Genomic DNA, 20968 nt, shown 5'->3' on the forward strand with positions numbered 1-20968 from the left:
GAGCATAAACTCTTCATCAGGAATCACGAATTGTTGTTCCATTTTGAAGTTTGATTTCTTGCCTCCCAGTCCTGATGAGTGCAAAGAGTCAACTTTGTAGCCATTCGGGAAACCTTCATGTTACGGTGCTGTAGCTGGTCAGTAACTGCCCACCTCTTTCTTGGCACTTGCTTTTACTGTAGGTAGGAGATGTGATTCAATTAGGAGAAGGTGCTTATTTTCCAGGATTTCTGCTGACTTCAGGCCATGTTCGATACACTCTAACTGGTTGGGTTGTGCTTCCAGTTGGATGCAATGTAAATCTCCAAAAACCCTACGCTAAAAATTTGCTTTTGAGGTCACCTCAGAAAAAGAGTCTCTAATGCCAGCGTTTGGCAGTATCAATTTGGTGTGTCTGTGATCTTCAGACTAAGTGGCTCAGCCAACTGGCTGTATATCAACCAGGAACTGAACGGAGATTGTGCTGTTGGCTTATGTTTATACCACCAGCATCTCTCCAAATTCATTTTATTTTTGTGGGAATGGTAAAGTCTGAAGTGCAATGTATTTGAATTTCAGGATAAGTCATAGATTCTGTTAGTCCATTGGAGCCTGGTACATTCAATCAAATTCTAACCTGGTGATGTTTGTTCTTAAAGCTGTCATTTTGTCTGATGCTGCTGTTGTCCAAGGTAAAAATTGCGGGTGCAGTGACAATCTGGGATATGAGTCTTGAGCAGTGCTAACAAAGGACTGCGTTTCACATAACCTCCATTTTGTTGGCCTCACAATGTGACTAAGAGATGCCATACAGTGATCAGAAACAGTATGTGCTGCACTCAAAAGGTTTAGCCATCCAAATTGCTGAGCTTTAAAACAACTGGGTAACCCACTGGGAATGCTTAAAATGCTTTAGGTGTGTTGAAAGCTGTTTACTATTGCTTGCTTTTTCTAATGCTTGTGTCTGTTTTGTTGCTCTGCACGCTTACCAGTGGATTTTAAAGGTGGGAATGGCCACAGCATTTCAACTACTTCACTTTATAGTACGCCGGTTAACTCTAGTAATATGCTAGGTAATAAATGTAAACATAAGACGCCCTTGTCAGCAGCAAAGGCCTGCATTTCTGAAATCCTTCCCTCAAAATTCAAGCCCAAACTACTGGTAGAGAGCATCCGTGCCCAGGACAGAGAGGGTGACGCTCGCTGTCCACAGAGGGCTCAGAGTTACGAAAACCTCCTCAGTGTCGTCTGCAAACTCACCAGCAAGAAAGTGGCGGCGAAAGAGACTGGTCGAAGTGCCGAGTCTCTCTTCCTGGCAGAAAGCGAGGAGCCCAGCCTTTGTTCAAGTAGCCACGGGAGGGTGCAGGAGCTGCCCGCCAATCCCAGGAGAGGTGGTCTTCCGAATGGCTGTGGTGATGATACAATGGCCTTTACCAAAACCTGCCAAAGTACCTGTCAGATGGATCGCTCGCTGCCCCCAGGAGCCCTGCCCACCTCCATGGTGAGAGCCATGGTGTTTCAGTTAGAATATGATCTGAAAGGCCACTGCAGGCAGAACTTGAGTCAAGATGGGTTGAGCCAGGCCCCAGACTATTCAGTGTCCTCCAGGGTCAATGAATTTGAGCAGATCATCCAGAGGTCACGGTCGATGCCCGCACTAGATGCTACCACTGGCTCTACACCACACAGGAGCCCAGTGCCACCTCACTCCAGGCCTTTCCTACATGCGGCCCACTCTGTCGAGAGTCTGTTGGAGCCCTCTCCACAATGCCACGACAAGACGGGATCTGAAGTTAACATAACCACCCGGCACGCTTCCATCTCCAGCAGCGATCCTGAAGAAGTGGCATCGGAGCTTAGTGAAGTGGTGGTTACAGAGTCACTGTGCCCTGCTATTGATGACAAGGCGGACGGCCTCTCCACCATCTCAGCTGACAGCTCGGGCAGTAAGGATCGCCCACTGAGCGCACGCATCAACAACCGTTGCCAAGGAGCCTGCCCCGCCTCCTACACCCGCTTCACCACCATCCGCAGGCACGAGAAGCAGGCAGCAAGCCCCTTGGATCCCAGGCAGGCCACACAGCAGCACCTCCCAAACCCACTCTCCAGGAATCTCTACCTCCTCAGCCCGAGGCCCTTCCGACTGAAAAGACCCTTTTTGCACAAGCTGAGAAAGCCAATAGTCCAGCCAGACTCGGGCAGCCATGTTGTGGTGGAGCATGAGAAAGGAAGTCTGCCTGGTAACCGAGGTGGACAGGGGTCACTTTCAAACAATGGGCCGACCCTTCCCAGACGCACCACGTCCTTTCGTGTATTGGAAAAGATGTGCAGCCCGGCCATGACTGGACGTTGCCGAGATAATGGCATCTTTCAGCATCCTGATCTCCCAGGGGAATCTGCGAATGGGAATCTTGTTCCATTAGCTGTATTCGATGAGGTCGACCCAAACAACAATCGGCAAAATGTACTGGGCGTGTACCTGAAAGGTGGACTTTCCAGTAATTCACTGGCATCTTGTCTGTTGTTGTATTTCTCCTCCCCATACCCCCCTCCATTTTGTGCTCTTTGTTTTTGTAATCTGTGACATTCCAATTCTCGCTCTAGACTCTCTCTTTTCCTTTAGCCATTTGATATTTCCTAGGGAGCATCGGTGCTTCAGTCATCAGCTGGCTTTTGATAGTTTCTCACGAGGTGGCTGTTATTCAGTGTATCGAAGCCCACTAACCCCCATCCTCACTCAGGGAGGATGATCAACCATGATCATAATAAATGGTGGTGCAGGCTCGAAGGGCAGAATGGCCTACTCCTGCACCTATTGTCTATTGTTGACCATGTCTGTGTGAAGCTTGAGGAATGTGCACTAATGAGATGAAGGGTCAGAATTCAGTCAGTACAGTTGGCAGATACATCATGTACTTACACATCAGTGCACACAAATCCCTGTTGCAGTGGCATCACGTGTATTATGTGGTTAATTTTGACCTCATCCATACTAGGGAAATTTCCCAACTCCCTCATTTGAACCATTTGTGTTCCCATCAAATGGTGCTGAGCAAATTCAGTCCTATCCAGACCCATGGACACTCAATGTAGGAACAGTGACGCGGGCATGAGAAAAGTTGTGCCCTCACTCCTCACCACAACCACAATTACTACCACAACACAACCACAACCACCACCGCCACCACATGGCAGAAACCCTCACTGACCCAAGGACACATTCACATTCTCACCCTGGCCTGGATTCTTCCACAAGCACAGAGATGGGGGGGGAAGGATGTATTCTGAGATTGTGGGGTTCCTCATTTCTTGGCAGCCCAGATGGGTGACCCTGAAACCACTGGCAAGATGGGCAACTTGCAAGGTTCATCTCAGTGTACCAGCTTGTGCCAAAGTTATTCAAAGACAACAGTTGAGTCAAAAGACTGCCCCAACCCCCTCCCCAGACTTCCCATGCTCCATTTGATATTAGCCACTTCCTCCACCCAGTCATCCCTCCACACTACCCCAGACACATGGACACCCATTCTCTCACTCTCACTCATTCTTGAGCTCATGCTTTCTCTCTTGCAGACTCTCTCTGAGATTTACACACACTTGTACTCTGTCACATGCACACATTGTTTGAGTTCAGCACTTTATAGCCTGTGAGTACAGGGTATTTGTTTTTTGTAGTTTTAGCACTGACAGCAACTGCATTTATCTAGTGCCATTAACGTTATAAAACGTTGAGGATTCCACTCAGGAATGCTTTTGGACCATATTTTATGTTCGATCACAGTGTGAGATTGACAGTTCATCAAAAACTTGAACATTGTGAGAGTTCAAAACAAGCATGTTTACTGGAGTTGGGAGAGCTGGAGAGCTTTAGAGATAAAATTACAGAGCTAAATGCATCAGCTGAATGGTGGAACAGTTAAATTGAGGAATCCTGAAATAGTTGGTAGAATTATATTGGAATGAAATAATTGCTAGAATCTGTGGAATACAAAGATCTTGAGTTTTGTGGAGCTGGGGGTTTATAGAGAATGAGGACCCAGGCAATTTAACACTTGATAATTTCAAAATTGAAGCATCAGAAACACTTGCTGCTCCATAACTAATTGAGACATTTGCCTGCGAGCCATGTTTCTCTCTGTATCCTGACCCAGACCTTCAGGTTGATGTGATCAGTGAGGGTAACCAATAGAGAGAGGGAGCGAATGTAGGGAGGAGCATGACTGAGTCAGATACCCATACAGGCTTGCTGTTTGCCCTGTAGGTTCAGTAGTAATTCTGAGCTTCACAGGTTAGCTCAAAGAATTTTTTTTTAAAAACTGTTGTGAAGTAGTGGAGGCCTGACTGAGATTCCTTCAACTAAGGCAGAGAGAGACAGTAGAGAAAGGCAAATAGGGTGGAGATTAGTTACAGATAGAATAATTAAAATATTAATTAGAATAATTCCTGAGGGATGCAAATCAGTAGCAAGATCAGGGTCTAATGTTTTACAGGTAATTATATGCAAACTTGAGAGGAATTCTCTGTGGATTAATTCTGAGCTGAGTTCTCGAGCTGTTTGCCCTCTTTCAGTCAGTGGCGTCTTTGAAGAACTTGAACCTGCTCCACTATTAATATTTACTTCAAATGAATAGACTGCCACAAAACTCTTTACTTTAATGATCAGTTTGCAATGGAGTTACGTATGGACACATCTTTGTCTTATCTCTTAAAAGCAAGCGATATCCTTTTTTGTTAGTGACAGTGGATTAATCTCGCTTTGTATTGTCTTCAAGTAGAGTCAGACTCTCCAAAGCTGTCTGTTCCAATCGAACGCATGGAGACCCCTGAGGAAATGTGTCGCCGTCGGCAAGAGGACAAGGAGGTGGGTCCCTGACCAATTGACCTGGTCAAAGGTCAATTGAGACTTTTGAAAATGTAATTCTTGACCATATCATTAGAATGTCTTTTTTTTATTCCTCTGAAACTGTTGCAGTGTATCTGGGGAGGGAGTGTTCGGAGAAAGTAAGTTCAACTGGTTACATCCTTCAATTTATGTTGCATGTTCGCAAAAGGAGTAGTGGACACTTTCTGTTCAGCTTTGTACCCTGTTTTCATGCAGCAGTGTTTAGGGTCTGAATTATACTGTCCTGAGAGTGGGTGGAGGCAAGTTCAATCAAGGCTTTTAAAAGGCTGGAAGGATGTACAGGTTACAGAGAGAAGGCAGTAGAATGGGAGAAGTGCTCCTTTGCAGAAATGGTGCAGACCTGATTGGCTGAATAGCCTTTCTGCGCTGTGAACAGATTGCGTGATTCTGATATTATAGCAGGTTGTAATGGCTCCACACTTTTTTTTTGTTTTGCAATATGCAAAAGTTGAATAGTTAAACGGGACTTACCCTGCACATTGCATCATAAGTCGCTGAATCTCTCCAGAGCAACTAGTTCTCTACCATAGTTCAAAGTATGGGTGGCAGTATAAACTAGTTAACTTTGTGGTTCAGAGAGAGCTGATCACGTATTGATTTCCCACATTAGCCAAGAGTTGGTCACAGCCAAACTTATGAATTAACAGTAGGGGAGGTGATGGCTGAGTGGTGTTACTGTTGGGTGTTAATCCAGAGAGATAGGTAATGTTCTGGGGACCAGGATTTGAATGCCACCACAGCAGTTGGTGAATTCAGAATTAAGCTTCTAATGATGACCATGAATCCATTGGCGGCTCAGTGGTTAGCAGTGGGGCCTCTCAGCGCCAGGAACCCAGGTTCGATTCCAGCCTCAGATGACTGTCTGTGGGCAGTTGTAAATTCTCCTTGTGTCTGTGTGGGTTTCCTTCGGGTGCTTCGGTTTCCTCCCATGGTCCAAAGATGTGCAGGTTAAGATGGATTGGTCATGCTGAATTGCTCCATAGTGTCCAGGGATGTGTAGGCTAGGTGGATTTGCCATGATAAATGTTGGATTATGGGGACAGGTTCGGATGGTATTCAGAGGATTGGTGCAGACTCAATGGCCTCTTTCTGCACTGTCGGGATCCTATAATCTTGGACCCAATCTCTTCCTCAAATTTAAAATACTACTCATGGCGCCAGTCTTTCCTTCAGCAGGATTCAAACATGTTATGATCGCAACTACCAAGGGCACCTTAAGATGAAATTCCTTCTTGTTGCACATCACCAGGTCTTCTAAAACCTCTCTAGTTAGCTCCAGAGGTGCTATTCTATTAAACTATTCTAAAACATTGTGTGAAGTCCTAATCTTTGGTATCTTTGGCCATTAATATGCAGATTAAAATCCCCCGTGATTATTACTGTACCTTTTCTGATTAACTCCCACTATTTCCCGAGGAGCAAGAGCATTGACGTTTTGGGCTTGACCCTTCATCAGGAGCTGATGAGAGGTTATGCCTGAAACATTGACTCTCACATTTCTCAGAGGTTGCCTGACCCACTGTGCTTTTTCCAGCACCAAACTTTATTGACTGTCATTCTCCAGCATCTGCTGTCCTCACTATCTCCCATTATTTCCTATCAAGCGGTTAATGTCCATATTTCGCTCCTACAGGTGATATTCTGCCTTTACTGTTTCTCATCTGTGTCCAAACTGTTCTAGTGTCCTGAACTTGGGTCATCCCCCACCTTAATTGTGCAAATATGTCATTAGTTAATAGTGCCACCTCTCCACCTTTTCTTAGTTTCCTGTCCTTCCTAAGTGTCATGAATCTTTCAGTATTCAGGTTCCAATCTATCATCCTCCAGCCATGTCTCTGTACTGGCTATCAGAATATACTTATTTATTTCTATTTACTGTGAAAAATCTGAATTCAAAGTGGTGTTTGAGAAATGATTTCCAAGCAAGTTTCATCCATGAATGACAATAAAGAATAAACAAAGTGTGGATGGGTATGTTAGTAAGTTTGTAGACCACATACAAATCACTGGAGTTGTGGATAGTATAGATGGTTGTCAATGGATACAGCGGGATATAGATCAGTTGCAGAAATGGGTAGAGAAATGACAGATTAAGTTTACTCCGGGCAAGTGTGATGTGTTGCATTTTGGGAGGTCAAATTTTAAGGAAAAGTATACAGTTAATGGCAGGACTCTGAACAGCATTGATGTGCTGAGGGATCTTACAGTTCAAGCCCATAGCTGTCTGAAAGTGGCCATACAAGTAGATAGGTAGTTTGGTAAAGAAGGCATTTGGCATACTTACCTTTGTTAGTCAAAGAATTGAGTGCAAGAGTACGGATGTCATTTTGCAGCTTTATAAGACTTTGGTTAGGTCGCATTCAATTCTGGTCACCACATTACAGGATGGATGTAGACGCTTTGCCAACAGTGTAGGAGAGGTTTATCAGGATGTTGTTTGGATTAGAGGGTTTGTTCTATAAGGAGAGGCTAGAAAAACTCTGGTTGTTTTCTCTGGACTGACAGAGGCAGAGGGGAGTCAAGAAAACAGAATTGTACAAAAATTATGAGATACATAGATAAGGTTGATAGAATCTTTTTCCCAGAGTTGAAATGTCCAATACTAGGGGATATGCATGTAAGGTGAGAGGGGAAAGTTCAAAGAGATGTGAGGGGCAAGTTTTTTACATAGCAAGTGCTGGAAGTGTGGAACACAGCTGCCAGGGATAATGGTGGAGGCAGATACAGTAGGAGCATTTAAGGGACTATTAGATGAGCATGCAAGGAATGGAGGGATATGGACCAAGGCTAGGCAAAAGGAATTAGTTGAATTTGGTATTGTTCGTGTGCTGTATTGTTCTATGTTCAAATGTGTGGCGATGCAGATAAAGTTGTTATCCAGCAGAATTTAGGAATAGATCATCAGTAAAATGTGTTGGCTATTAGAGATTATTACAACACTGGGAGAAGTAGAAAAGATGTGCATTAACTTATGTAATGAGACTTTTAAGAGCCTCTTATTGGAAGAGTATTAGTTCTGGACAACAAAGGCACCCATTATAAAGCCTCTTGGAACGAACAATAAATCACTGGAAAAGAGATGCATGACATAGAACTAACTGGATGTAGGTTTGCTCGCTGAGCCAGAAGGTTCGTTTTCAGACGTTTTGCAACCTCTCGAGGCTCACTGATGATGTTACCAAGTATGGTGGCGAAATGTCTGAAAACAAACCTTCCGGCTCAGCTAGCAAACCTACATCCAGAACCTCGACCTGAGATGCAAATCTTCTCCAAACTCGCTAATGGAGACAAGCATTGCTCCAATCTTGTCATGCTGAACTGCTCCCATGTACCATTTCCTTGCTGCTTATAGAGATGACCTGCACTTGGTGATCAGCTCTACCACACACTTTGTTGATAAATGAAGGAGAAAGAAGCACGAACCAGGAAACTTTAAATAATTAGATTTCAATCAGGAATGTCGCCTCAGTGAAAAGTCAAAATGTTCTATGTCCTGTGGTCATTGTGGAGGTATTGGAGATTCTGGTTGGTGGACCATTCCTATTGCTATGGTATCCAATGTGTATTTTTACAAAATTTACCATGAACTGGTTTTGCCACTTCAACAGCCCAGTTTAACCAGCCCATTATCTCTCAGGACTGTACAGCATTGAACAATACCACTTCACTCATCATGTCAATACCATTCTTTTGAAAAATCCATCCAATTACATCCACTTTATATGTTCCCCACATCATTTTAAGTGTATTTTCAACTCCCTTTGAAAATTATCGCTGAATAAAGTGCCATAATTATGAGGAAAGTCAATGACCCTGGAATAAGAGGATTGATAGAAAGTTTTCTCGGAGAAAGTGAGGACTGCAGATGCTGGAGATCAGGGCTGAAAATGTGTTGCTGGAGATTTGACGTTTCGGGCATGAGCCCTTCTTCAGGAATGAGGAGAGTGTGCCAAGCAGGCTAAGATAGGGAGGAGGGACTTGGAAATGTGATAGGTGAGGGTGATAGGCCGGAGTGGGGATGGGGGTGTGGGCGGGGGCGGAGAGGTCAGGAAAAAGATTGCAGGTTAGGAAGGTGGTGCTGAGTTCGAGGGTTGGGACTAATAGAAAGCTGCCAGTATGAGTAGAAAGAGAGAGCAGTAGGGAAGAGATTTTTCAGACGTTAAGCTGATGTACAGTGGTATTCCCCAGAGGTCAGTAATGTGACTTCTCTTGATCAATATAAATGGGTATGCAGGGAAGAGTTGCAAATTTGAATGCGACACAAACACTGGAACATTTTGTGAACCATGAAGAGGGTACTAAGACTTTAGGAGAATATAGGCTAATGGAACAGGCTGACATTGCGAATGAATTTTAAAGTAGAGAAGTGCAAAACGATATATTTTGGTAGGAAAACTGGGGGGGAGGTGATATAAGCTAAAAGTACATTCGAAATGGAGTCCAGGAACAGAAGTACAAGTACAGTTAACAATGGAGGTGAGAAGCGGTTAAGAAGCCTTGTAGGATCCCCAGCTTGATAAGATTCCCTACAATGTGGAAACAGGCCCTTCAGCCCAACAAGTCCACACCGACCCTCCAAGGAGTAACCCACCCAGACCCATTTCCCTCTGACTAATATACCTAACTCGATGGGCAATTTAGCATGACCACTTCACCTGACCTGCACATCTTTGGACTGTGGGAGGAAACCAGAGCATGTGCAAACTCCACACAGACAGTTGCCAGAGGCTGGAATCAAACCCGGGTCCCTGGAGCTGTGAGGCAGCACTTGAGAGGCTTGGATAGCAAAAGCAAGGGAGTTATAGTGAACCTTTAACAAACATTGGATCAGGCTTAATTGGAGATTGCGTTCAGTTCTGGGCAACACACTAAAAGATTGTGAAGGCTTCAGAGAACAGACTGATGTGAATGGTTCAGGGGATAAGGAACTTTAGTTATGTGAATAGATTAAGGAGATGTTTGAGAGGAGATTCAATTTCTTTTAAAGTGAAGAGGGGATCCTGGCAAAGTAGAGGCAGAGTCAGGAGAAATTATAAGAGTATAAAGAAAATGCAGATAAGTTAAATGACTACTTGGTGTTGGTTTTCAGAGAGGAAGATGCAAGAAATCTCCCAGAATTAGAGCTCCAAATAACTAAGAATAAGAACATTAAGGATGTAAACATGTGGCTAGGGGAGTGGTGTGGGAAAGAAGGGTTCATTTTGATAGGTATCAGTTTTGGAATAAGAGGGATCTGTAACAATGGGACGGTCTCCACCTGAATCAATCTGAAACCAGTGTTCTAGTGAAAAGACAAATAGGATGGTCACTAGGTCTTTAAACTAGTGAGTTGGGGAAAGGAAAGGAAAAACAACAGGAAGTACGGTGGTAAATAAAAAGGTAAGTATCAGGATAGCATGTGTGCAGGAGGGTTTAACTACAAGGTAGGCTATGAAAGAAGCAAAAATGAAGGAGAACTCAGGAGATATTATTTTTAGACATGTTGGAAATCATGAGGGCACTTCCCCTGAATACTAGTAGCATTTGTAACAAGGTCAATGAATTAATGGCACAAATCATTGCGAATGAATATGATTTAGTAGCCATAATGGAGACAAGGTTACAGGATGGTCACAACTGGGAGTTAAATAGCTCGGAGTATCTAGACTACTCAGAAGGACAGACAGGAAGGTAAGGGAGGGGGTGTAGTTCTGATATACAAGGATGACATCAAGGTGGTGCTGAGATATGTTAGAGGTTCTATGGAGAATAAGGTTGAATGTATTTGGGTGGAAATTAGAAACTCTAAGAAAAAGTCACTGGTAGATGTAGTCTATAGGCCACCGAATAATAACATCACTTGGGGCAGGCAATAAACAAAGAAATAACTAATGCCTGTAAAAATGATATGGCAATTATCACGGGGGATTTTAATCTACATGTCGATTGGTCAAACCAGTTCGGTCAGGGTACCCTTGAGGAGTTCATTGTAATGTGTACCTGCAATAGCTTTCTTGAACTGATGCAGTGGAAACAATGAAGGAGCAAGCAATCCTAGATCTGGTCCTGTGTAATGAGACAGGAATAATTAATGACCTCCTAGTTAGGGAATCCTCTTAGAAGGAGTGATCATAGTATGGTTGAATTCAGATTCCCGATGGAGAGTGTGAAGATAATCCAATATCAGGGTCCTGTGCTTAAACAAAGGAGACTGCAATAGGATGAGGGAGGTCTTGGTTAAAGTAGACTGGGAACAACAATTTTATGGTGGGACAATTGACTAGCAGTGGAGGATTTTCAAAGCAATTTTTCAAAGTGCTCAGCAAAAGTATATTCCAGTGAAAAGGAAGGACAGTTTTTTTTAATTTAAAAAAATGGGGTAATCCGTCATGGGTGTCTAAGGAAATAAAGGCGGTTATTGAATTGAATGAGAGCGTATAGAAAGTGGCCAAGATCATTGGGAAAACTTTAAAGGTCAACAGAAAGCCACAGGAAATAGTTATAAAGAAAAGTACGATAGAACATAAACACTAGCACAGAATATAAAGACAGATAGCAAAGGTTTCTATAAATATGCAAAACAAAAAAAGAGTGGCTAAAGTAAATGTTGGTCATTTAAGAAGATTAGAAAGGGCATTTAGTTATGGGATATGATGAAATGGCCAGAGCATTGAACAGGTATTTTGTGTCGGTCTACAGTAGAGGACGCTACTAACATACCAGTAATTGACAAAGACGAAGATAGGTGAGGACCTGGAGTAAAAAATGAGGTCTGCAGATGCTGGAGATCACAGCTGCAAATGTGTTGCTGGTCAAAGCACAGCAGGCCAGGCAGCATCTCAGGAATAGAGAATTCGACGTTTCGAGCGCAAGCCCTTCATCAGGAATAAGAGAGAGAGCCAAGCAGGCTAAGATAAAAGGTAGGGAGGAGGGACTAGGGGGAGGGGCGATGGAGGTGAGATAGGTGGAAGGAGGTCAAGGTGAGGGTGATAGGCCGGAGTGGGGTGGGGGCGGAGAGGTCAGGAAGAGGATTGCAGGTTAGGAGGGCGGTGCTGAGTTCGAGGGAACCGACTGAGACAAGGTGGGGGGAGGGGAAATGAGGAAACTGGAGAAATCTGAATTCATACCTTGTGGTTGGAGGGTTCCCAGGCGGAAGATGAGGCGCTCCTCCTCCAGCCATCGTGTTGTGTTCTGCCGGTGGAGGAGTCCAAGGACCTGCATGTCCTCGGTGGAGTGGGAGGGAGAGTTAAAGTGTTGAGCCACGGGGTGATTGGGTTGGTTGGTTCGGGCGGCCCGGAGGTGTTCTCTGAAGCGTTCCGCAAGTAAGCGGCCTGTCTCACCAATATAGAGGAGGCCACATCGGGTGCAGCGGATGCAATAGATGATGTGTGTGGAGGTACAGGTGAACTTGTGGCGGATATGGAAGGATCCCTTGGGGCCTTGGAGGGAAGTGAGTGTGGAGGTGTGCCCTGGAAACAATCATTATTACAGAAGAGGTCATGTTGGACAAACTAATGGAGCTAAATTTAGACTAGTCTCCTGGTACTGATGGAATGTATCTCAGGGTACTAAAGGAGATGGTGGTTGAAGTAGCAAGTGCACTTCTAATTTTCCTAAATGCATTGGACTCTGGGGCAGTTCCAGTAGATTGGAAAACAGAAAATACAGAGGAGGTTCACTAGCTTGATTCCTGAGTTGAGGGGGTTCGCCTACGAGGAGAGACAGTAAACTGGGATTACAATCATTGGAATTTAGAAGAATGAGGGAGGATCTTATAGAAGCATGCAAAATTATGAAGGGATTAGAGAAGATGTTTCCACTGGTGGGTGAAACTAGGACAAGAGGACATAGCCTCAGCATTAGGGGGAGCAGATTTAGGACTGAATTGAGAAGGAACTTCTTCACCCAGAGGGTTGTGAATCTGTGGAATTTCCTGCCCAGTGAAGTACTTGATGCTAAGATAGATTTTTTTTAAACATTAAAGGAATTAAGGAGTACGGTGAGAGGGTGAGTAAGTGGAGCTGAGTCCACAAAATGATCAGCCATGATCTGATTGAATGGTGGAGCAGGCTTGAAGGGCCAGACGGCCTACTCCTACTCCTAGTTCTTATGTAGGGAAAATGAGGAGTTGAGGAAAATCACTATCAGTTCAGAAGGACATATGAGAGAAATTAATGTGGTTGAAAGTTGATAAGTCCCACTTGCGCCCCTTGGGTTGTCGTCACCGCAGCCACTTCCGCCCCCAGTGACATCACTATCCTGCACGACCACAACGCCTCATCTATCTCCGCCCCCATGCCGATCTCCGTCACCACGCATAACCCCGCCCCCACGCCGATCTCCGTCACCACGCATAACCCTGCCCCCACACCGATCTCCGTCCCTGCCCCTGCGCCTAACCCCGCCCCCAGCTCCAGCTCCACAGCAGGTCCTAGCTCCCAGCCCTGCCGTGTCTTCACCATCCCTCCAGACCTCCCCCTCTCTGAGGATGAAAGATCAGTCCTCAGCAGAGGCCTCATCTTCATTTCCCTACGCTCTCGGATTAACGAGTTCAACACGAGGCGAGACATTGAACAATTCTTCTGCCGCCTTCGCCTCCGCGCCTACTTCTTCAACCAAGATTCTCGCCCACCTTCTGACGACCCCTTCTCCCGCCTCCAACACACCCCATCCACCTGGACGCCCCATGCTGGCTTCTTACCCACCCTCGATCTCTTTATAGCCAACTGCCGCCGCGACATTAACCGCCTCAACCTGTCCACCCTTCTTACTCACTCCAACCTCTCACCCTCGGAACATGCAGCCCTCCACTCCCTCTGCTCCAACCCCAACCTCACCATCAAACCAGCAGACAAGGGAGGCGCGGTAGTAATTTGGCGCACCGACCTTTATACCGCTGAGGCCAAACGTCAGCTCGCGGACACCTCCTACTGCCCCCTAGGCCATGACCCCACCTCCCACCACCAAACCATCATCTCCCAGACCATCCATAACCTCATCACCTCAGGGGATCTCCCATCCACCGCCTCCAACCTCGTTGTCCCACAACCCCGCACCGCCCGTTTCTACCTCCTGCCCAAAATCCACAAACCTGACTGCCCCGGCTGACCCACTGTCTCAGCCTGCTCCTGCCCCACCGAACTCCTCTCCGCATACCCCGACACGGTCCTGTCCCCCTTAGTCCAAGAACTCCCCACCTACGTTCGGGACACTACCCACGCCCTCCACCTGCTCCATGATTTTTGCTTCCCCGGTCCCCAACGCCTTATATTCACCATGAACATCCAGTCCCTGTACACCTCCATCCCCCATCACGAAGGACTCAAAGCCCTCTGCTGCTTCCTTTCCTGCCGTACCAACCAGTACCCTTCCACTAACACCCTCCTTCGAATGACTGAACTAGTCTTCACCCTGAACAACTTCTCTTTCCAATACTCCCACTTCCTCCAAACCAGAGGAGTTGCCATGGGCCCCAGCTATGCCTGCTTCTTCGTAGGATATGTGGAACAGTCCATCTTCCGCAACTACACTGGCACCACCCCCACCTTTTCCTCCGCTACATCGATGACTGTATCGGCGCTGCCTCGTGCTACCACGAGGAGGTTGAACAGTTCATTCACTTTACCAACACCTTCCACCCCGACCTCAAATTCACCTGGACCGTCTCAGACTCCTCCCTCCCCTTCCTAGACCTTTCCATTTCTATCTCGGGCGACCGAATCAACACGGACATATACTATAAACCGACTGACTCCCACAGCTACCTAGACTACACCTCCTCCCACCCTGCCCCCTGTAAAAACGCCATCCCATATTCCCAATTCCTTTGTCTCCGCCGCATCTGCTCCCAGGAAGACCAGTTCCAATCCCGTACAGCCCAGATGGCCTCCTCCTTCAAGGACCGCAGATTCCCCCCAGGCGTGATCGACGATGCCCTCCACCGCATCTCCTCCACTTCCCACTCCTCCGCCCTTGAGCCCCACCTCGCCAACCGCCACCAGGACAGAACCCCACTGGTTCTCACCTACCACCCCACCAACCTCCATATACAGCGTATCATCCGCCGTCATTTCCACCACCTCCAAACGGACCCCACCACTCGGGATATATTTCCCTCCCCTCCCCTATCAGCGTTCCGAAAAGACCACACCCTCCGTGACTCCCTAGTCAGGTCCACACCCCCCACCAACCCAACCTCCACTCCCGGCACCTTCCCCTGCAACCACAAGAAATGCAAAACTTGCGCCCACACCTCCTCCCTTACTTCTCTCCAAGGCCCCAAGGGATCCTTCCATATCCGCCACAAATTCACCTGCACCTCCACACACATCATCTATTACATCCGCTGCACCCGATGTGGCCTCCTCTATATTGGGGAGACAGGCCGCCTACTTGCAGAACATTTCAGAGAACACCTCTGGGACACCTGGACCAACCAACCCAACCACCCCGTGGCTCAACACTTTAACTCCCCCTCCCACTCCACCAAGGACATGCAGGTCTTTGGACTCCTCCATCGCCAGACCATAACAACACGACGGTTGGAGGAAGAGCGCCTCATCTTCCGCCTGGGAACCCTCCAACCACAAGGGATGAACTCGGATTTCTCCAGTTTCCTCATTTCCCCTCCCCCCACCTTGTCTTAGTCGAATCCCTCGAACTCAGCACCGCCTTCCTAACCTGCAATCTTCTTCCTGACCTCTCCGCCCCCACCCCACTCCGGTCTATCACCCTCACCTTGACCTCCTTCCACCTATCACATCTCCATCGCCCCTCCCCTAAGTCCCTCCTCCCTACCTTTTATCTTAGCCTGCTGGACCCACTTTCCTCATTCCTGATGAAGGGCTTATGCCCGAAGCGTCGAATTTCATGTTCCTTGGATGCTGCCTGACCTGCTGCGCTTTTCCAGCAACACATTTTCAGCCTGGGATCTGATATCTGAGTGTTGAGAGAGGTGGCTACAGAGCTAAACGATGTGTTGGTAACCATCTTCCAGAATGTTCTAGATTCTGGAATGATCTCTGCAGTTGGAAGCTTGCGAATATTTACAAAGGGAGTGAGAATGCAAATCAGAAATTTAGAGACATCCTAGTATTATATCAGTAGTAACAACCTTGCTAGGATCCACAATAATTGTGATAAATGATCGTTTGAGTAACAATGATCTGGTTTGGCATAGTCCAAAAGAAAAATATATCTCCTCTTGTTGAATTGTTTAATTTGAAATGTATGTTAATTTATAGTGGAGATATGCAATAGTAAAAGTGAGGGGTGTGGGTTGAAGGGTTGGTGTGGCCTCAATAGGCTGAATGGCCAGTTTTCACTCTATCAATCTACTCTATGAATCTATCGAATTGAAACAGCTGGAATTCATAAGTGGGGAAATTATATTAAACTTTACGGAAAATTGGTTTCACCAAAATTAGGCTGTTGTGTATAGCTCTGGCTGCTATATTGTAACATAGATATCATGGCATAGGAGAAGACACAAAGTGTTTGCAAAGCAAATACCAGAACTTGGAGGTTGTAACTGTAAGGAAAGATTAAACAAACTGAGACTCTTGCTGTTAAAACAGGCAATAAGGGATGATCAGACAGAAGTTATTAAAAATACAAAGTGTTTTACTAAACACTGCGAATGTTTTCTGTTGTGGGGAAGAGCAAACAAATATTGCCAAGAAATCCAACAAGGAATTCGGAAACAACCCGTCCACGCAGAGAATGCAGAATCTAATCCCAGGAAATGGTTAAGGTCAGTCACATTTAATGGGAATCTGTAGGGACCACGTGAATAATAAGGGCAGACAGGATTATTTTGAGGGTGAGGTTAGATAAGAGGAGGCAAGAGTTGAGTAAAATGCTGGCATGGATTGAATGGGTCAGAGGACCCCTTCCTGTGCTATGTGTTTATTTCTCCAATCTGTATTGAATGTCTTCTGTGATCAGTTGGGATCTAGCAAAAGGTTAATATTGAGTTGAGGTAGTGAGGTAACCCTGCTTCTTTGTAAATGATTGTTGAGATTACATTCCTAGTACTGTGTATGATTGTTCTCACCGCTGTGTAAAAAGGAGACTAAAGAAGTTTGAAGGATATTGGAGGGGAACGAGCTTGAGAGGATGGAGGGATGTAAACTGGGCATCATCTCCCTGAGAGAGAAGGGTGAGATGATATGTTTGCTGTTTTGAAGGTTGTAATGGGTTAGAGAATGAAGACCATCATCGGCTCATTCACCTTATTCAGAGCATCAGGACCGGAGGACAGTGGAACAGTATTCCAGTGAGTGCAGTGGAACGCACTCACTGGGGCGATGGTAGCAGCTGGTGGTCAGTTACTAAAGAACAAATTAGAGGGATTTTTAGAGAGTACTAGTTTGTGATGTATTGTCCAAACCACCTGAGATCTGGCGTGTGGTAAGTGTAGCTTGTTCGGGACTGTTAACTGATGGTTCCCAAAGCTCTCCACCACTAAGGGTTTCCCCACCTCTTTTCTCCATCTGTTTGGACTCATTGCTGTGATCACTCAATAATTCCATTAGCAATGGATTGTGAGACTATTGGGAAAATGAGAGGGTTTGCATCTTATCTTACCAAGTGATACTTATGTTGCACGATTGGCATTTTTCTTCCCCAACCTGGAATGATTTTACACTAATTGCAGTGGAATGTGAGAATCGTTTAATTTGTTGATCTCTACAATGTCCTCACTGCACTATAACTGCATGTCACTGCCTATAGCTGTGTTAAACGTTTGACATTGATAAAAGCATTTGGAGGAATAATCACCACTGCCTGTCTCCTGTGGTCGACGGAGGGGTCTACTCTTTCACCATGGCTGATTTGCAAGGTCTCTGGTTTAGCAGGAACCCCGTTCTGTCTGTGGTGTATTTCAATCTAAACTTTGTCATTTTCTGTTTGCACCCAACTCTCTTCTTGTTATGTGAGCTTATCAATTGCATTTCTCACTAACCTGAATTAAACCTGAAGAAAGTGGGGTTGCTTGTCAATCTCAAATTACAAGTGGGTGCAACATGAGCATTAGACTCGGAGTCCAGAGGTCTCCAGTGTCAGGAAAAGGCCCTTCAGCCATTGAGTCTGCACCAGTCAAAAACAAGCATTGTAAGAGATTGTGGGTCTGTGTTGCACGTAATTTTTCTGAAAGCCAGATTCTGCATCCTCACAGCTTTTGACGTGTTTGAATATTTTTGGCGAGAGAGAATAGGCTTCTTTTTGTGTGTCGCTCTTTTGAATAAGCAAAGGAAAACTTTACAACCCCGATTTTGTGCGATTTTCTACCAGAGACTATTAGAAGAGCAGAGACGGCTTAGACGGGAACAAGAGGAAGCAGATATTGCAGCCAGGAGGCACACAGGAATCGCTCTTACACATCACCAATTTATCACTAATGACAGATTTGGGGACCTCCTTGACATAGATGAGGCAGCCAGGAGGAGATCTGGGTCAGAGGTCGGTTCCACTCACCTCCGTGCACAAATTTGACCCAGAACAGTACATGCCATGTTCTCTATGCTGTGCTGTTTCTTGTTTAGCTTTTCGTGGAATATGTGCACTAACCCTGTGGTAAAAAGCTAACTCTGAGGAATTGTGAGCAGATGTTTCATAGCCATTCATGCTGCATGATTTTAAACCATCTCACAGCCCGCCCTTGCCACTGGATTGTCTGTGTGTGTTGTCCTGCACTTTTCAAAACACCACCCAACGATTATTCACCTTTTTTGTTTAAACATGTTCCTGATTTTAAAAGCCTGATATTTATCTTCATTTCATACTAACCCCATCACTCCATTTTGGCATTGACTATTTGTGAGAGCTGCTTAAAGGAGGATCCTACTCTGATATGTCTTACAAAGCCAGCTTTTCTTTCAAAATGTGAGGTTGTCTGGAAACAATTTAATTCCCAACTACGTTTCACCAGGTAAATAAAGCGGGGCTGCTAATTTCCAGGGCCTCAGCTGTGCATGGGCTATTTGACTGCAGACCGCATCACAGTCAAGATGCATAGCATTATCGCACTGAGCATGGCTGTATGATTGCAGGGCAGCAGTCAACTCACTGGTTTCACTCTCCTTCTGCCGGGGTCAGTTGCGGGAGTTTACTGCGACAGGTCTGATCCAGGGCAGACTGGGAACTGAACAAGGAAACATCCTGGTACTGTGTGGGCCTGTATCATGCTAGTCCGAAAGTACAAACCGGGCATTTGGTGAAGGGGATAGTTGTCATTTGTAGCTGTGCTAGAACATAGAATGTGACAGTGCAGTCCAGGCCCTTCAGCCCTCGACGTTGTGCCGACCTGTGAAACCAATCTGAAACCCATCTAACCTACACTATTTCATTATCATCCATATGTTTATCTAATGATGCTAGTCCTGATGGAGGCAATAAAATGAATTCAGTAACACGATGAGAGAGGGGAGGTTAGCAGTTAGCTAGCTCTGGCTAGTCTCAGCTGCAGTGCAGGTTCAATCCCTCTACCGGCTGAAGCAGCACCGCCCGACCTTGTCCCATGTTTGATTGGAATGGTATTCCTCAAGGTGTGAAATCGATTCCCTTCATTGGCTATGCGCAATTCCTTGTTAATATAGCAAACCTGGGCTTTGTAGCTGCACTGTGTCTCAGCACAACTGAGATGTGCATCAAAAATAAATGAAGAGCAAAGCGATCTGGTTTGATGCCATCCTCTGTGAGCAAATATGCATGGACCTGATTCCTGTGCCTATCAAACCTGTTGGTTGAAGGAAATCCTGTGCTTTAAGTTTTGTCAAATTCTTTGTTGTATTGTTAAAGGCATCAAAACAGGATTATCAGAACTGGGTTCCATTCAGGAGAACAGTTCCATTCAGCAATCTTTTAGGGTCTTGATCCTGGCTCCTAATCACTGCTCAAATTTACAGTATGCGCTGGTGACTCTTAACCAGACCAATTGGCTACAGTTCAGAGAGAGGGGTAAAAAAGAGAAAGAAAGAATAATTAAAGAAATGAGGAAAGAAAGAATTAAAGAAAGATTAATAACAAATCTTTTTCAAAAAATGACTCGAGGTTTGGGTTGGTTGTCCTCATTCAGAATGACATGGAGTTGGTGGTCCCTACTCTGTGGTGATCAGTTTGTTGCTCATCACTTTCACCTCTCTGTTTGGTTCAGACCATTGGACAAAAGGACTGCTGCCACTGGGTGTGATATTTCTTGCCTTAACCACACAATGGTGCCACCAGTATTCACCAACACCTGGAACATATAATTCTGCTTCCATGTTCAAGACACAGTCCAGCACTCCTGCCATTCACTTATACATTAATTAACGTGTTATTATAATATTTACACTTCCTTTTGAAACTACAGCTTTGTTTTCATTTGCATTGCCCCCATAAGTTTCCATTTATTTGGGAAGTATTAATTTCTGCACATGAAATTGATCATGCCCATCTTGTGAATGGTCTGTTAATGGATGAAGAATGAATATGTTGACAGGAAAATGACACAGGCAAAGTACTTAAGGTTCTACATTTTTAATCATTAACTATATTGTTAGGTTTGCCCGATTCCTTGAATCTACTCAATTTTTGCAGCTGTTGGGATTCGATTCTGTTTCATTTTGCCTCTCCTCTGACTGGAGTGGAGACTGTAGCTGATATATTCTGGAATACATGACTTAATGCCACTCAGTAAGTGATCGGAATTCCAGAAAAGGAGATTGGAATCATCTCTGTTGATGGTTCCACCTCTGAGCATACCACAGGGCAGAAAGCACCAGCCTCAAGTTGCCTGGACTATGCTGGTTACCTGGTCACAGTCAACACTTGGAATGGTGCAGTTGACTTTATCTGTGGCTTAGGAAGGGTGCCTGCTGTTGGCCATTCCTCAGGTGTGTGTCTCTGTGTCTCTGTGTGTGTGTGTCTCTGTGTGTGTGTGTCTCTGTGTGTGTGAGAGATTGCACATGGGTGATGTATGTATTTATGTGCACGAAAACTTGCATCTACACACATGTATGTCCAGTGGTGTACACATTTGCATGAATTGCACATCCAAGATGTACTCCTGCATGCCATGCATAGATCAGAGGATTGAAGACAGGATTGAACCCACTTCTGAAG

General features: G+C 45.4%; 1 protein-coding gene across 30 annotated transcripts in view; it reads left to right on the forward strand.

The window, feature by feature from the left end:
• LOC132834995 (sorbin and SH3 domain-containing protein 1) overlaps positions 1-20968 on the forward strand; it is a 434648-nt gene that overhangs the window by 386377 nt on the left and 27303 nt on the right. For 25 of the 30 annotated variants that reach the window (XM_060854191.1, XM_060854189.1, XM_060854190.1 and 22 more), the window contains 2 exons: positions 4752-4840; positions 18158-18325. In XM_060854191.1, coding sequence (XP_060710174.1) covers positions 4752-4840; positions 18158-18325 — 257 coding nt within the window. The remainder of the gene's footprint in view (positions 1-4751; positions 4841-18157; positions 18326-20968) is intronic. The other 5 variants (XM_060854184.1, XM_060854202.1, XM_060854214.1 and 2 more) reach the window with 3 other exon arrangements.

This window comes from Hemiscyllium ocellatum, chromosome 43 (assembly GCF_020745735.1).
Source record: "Hemiscyllium ocellatum isolate sHemOce1 chromosome 43, sHemOce1.pat.X.cur, whole genome shotgun sequence".
Classification (NCBI taxonomy): Eukaryota; Metazoa; Chordata; class Chondrichthyes; order Orectolobiformes; family Hemiscylliidae; genus Hemiscyllium; species Hemiscyllium ocellatum.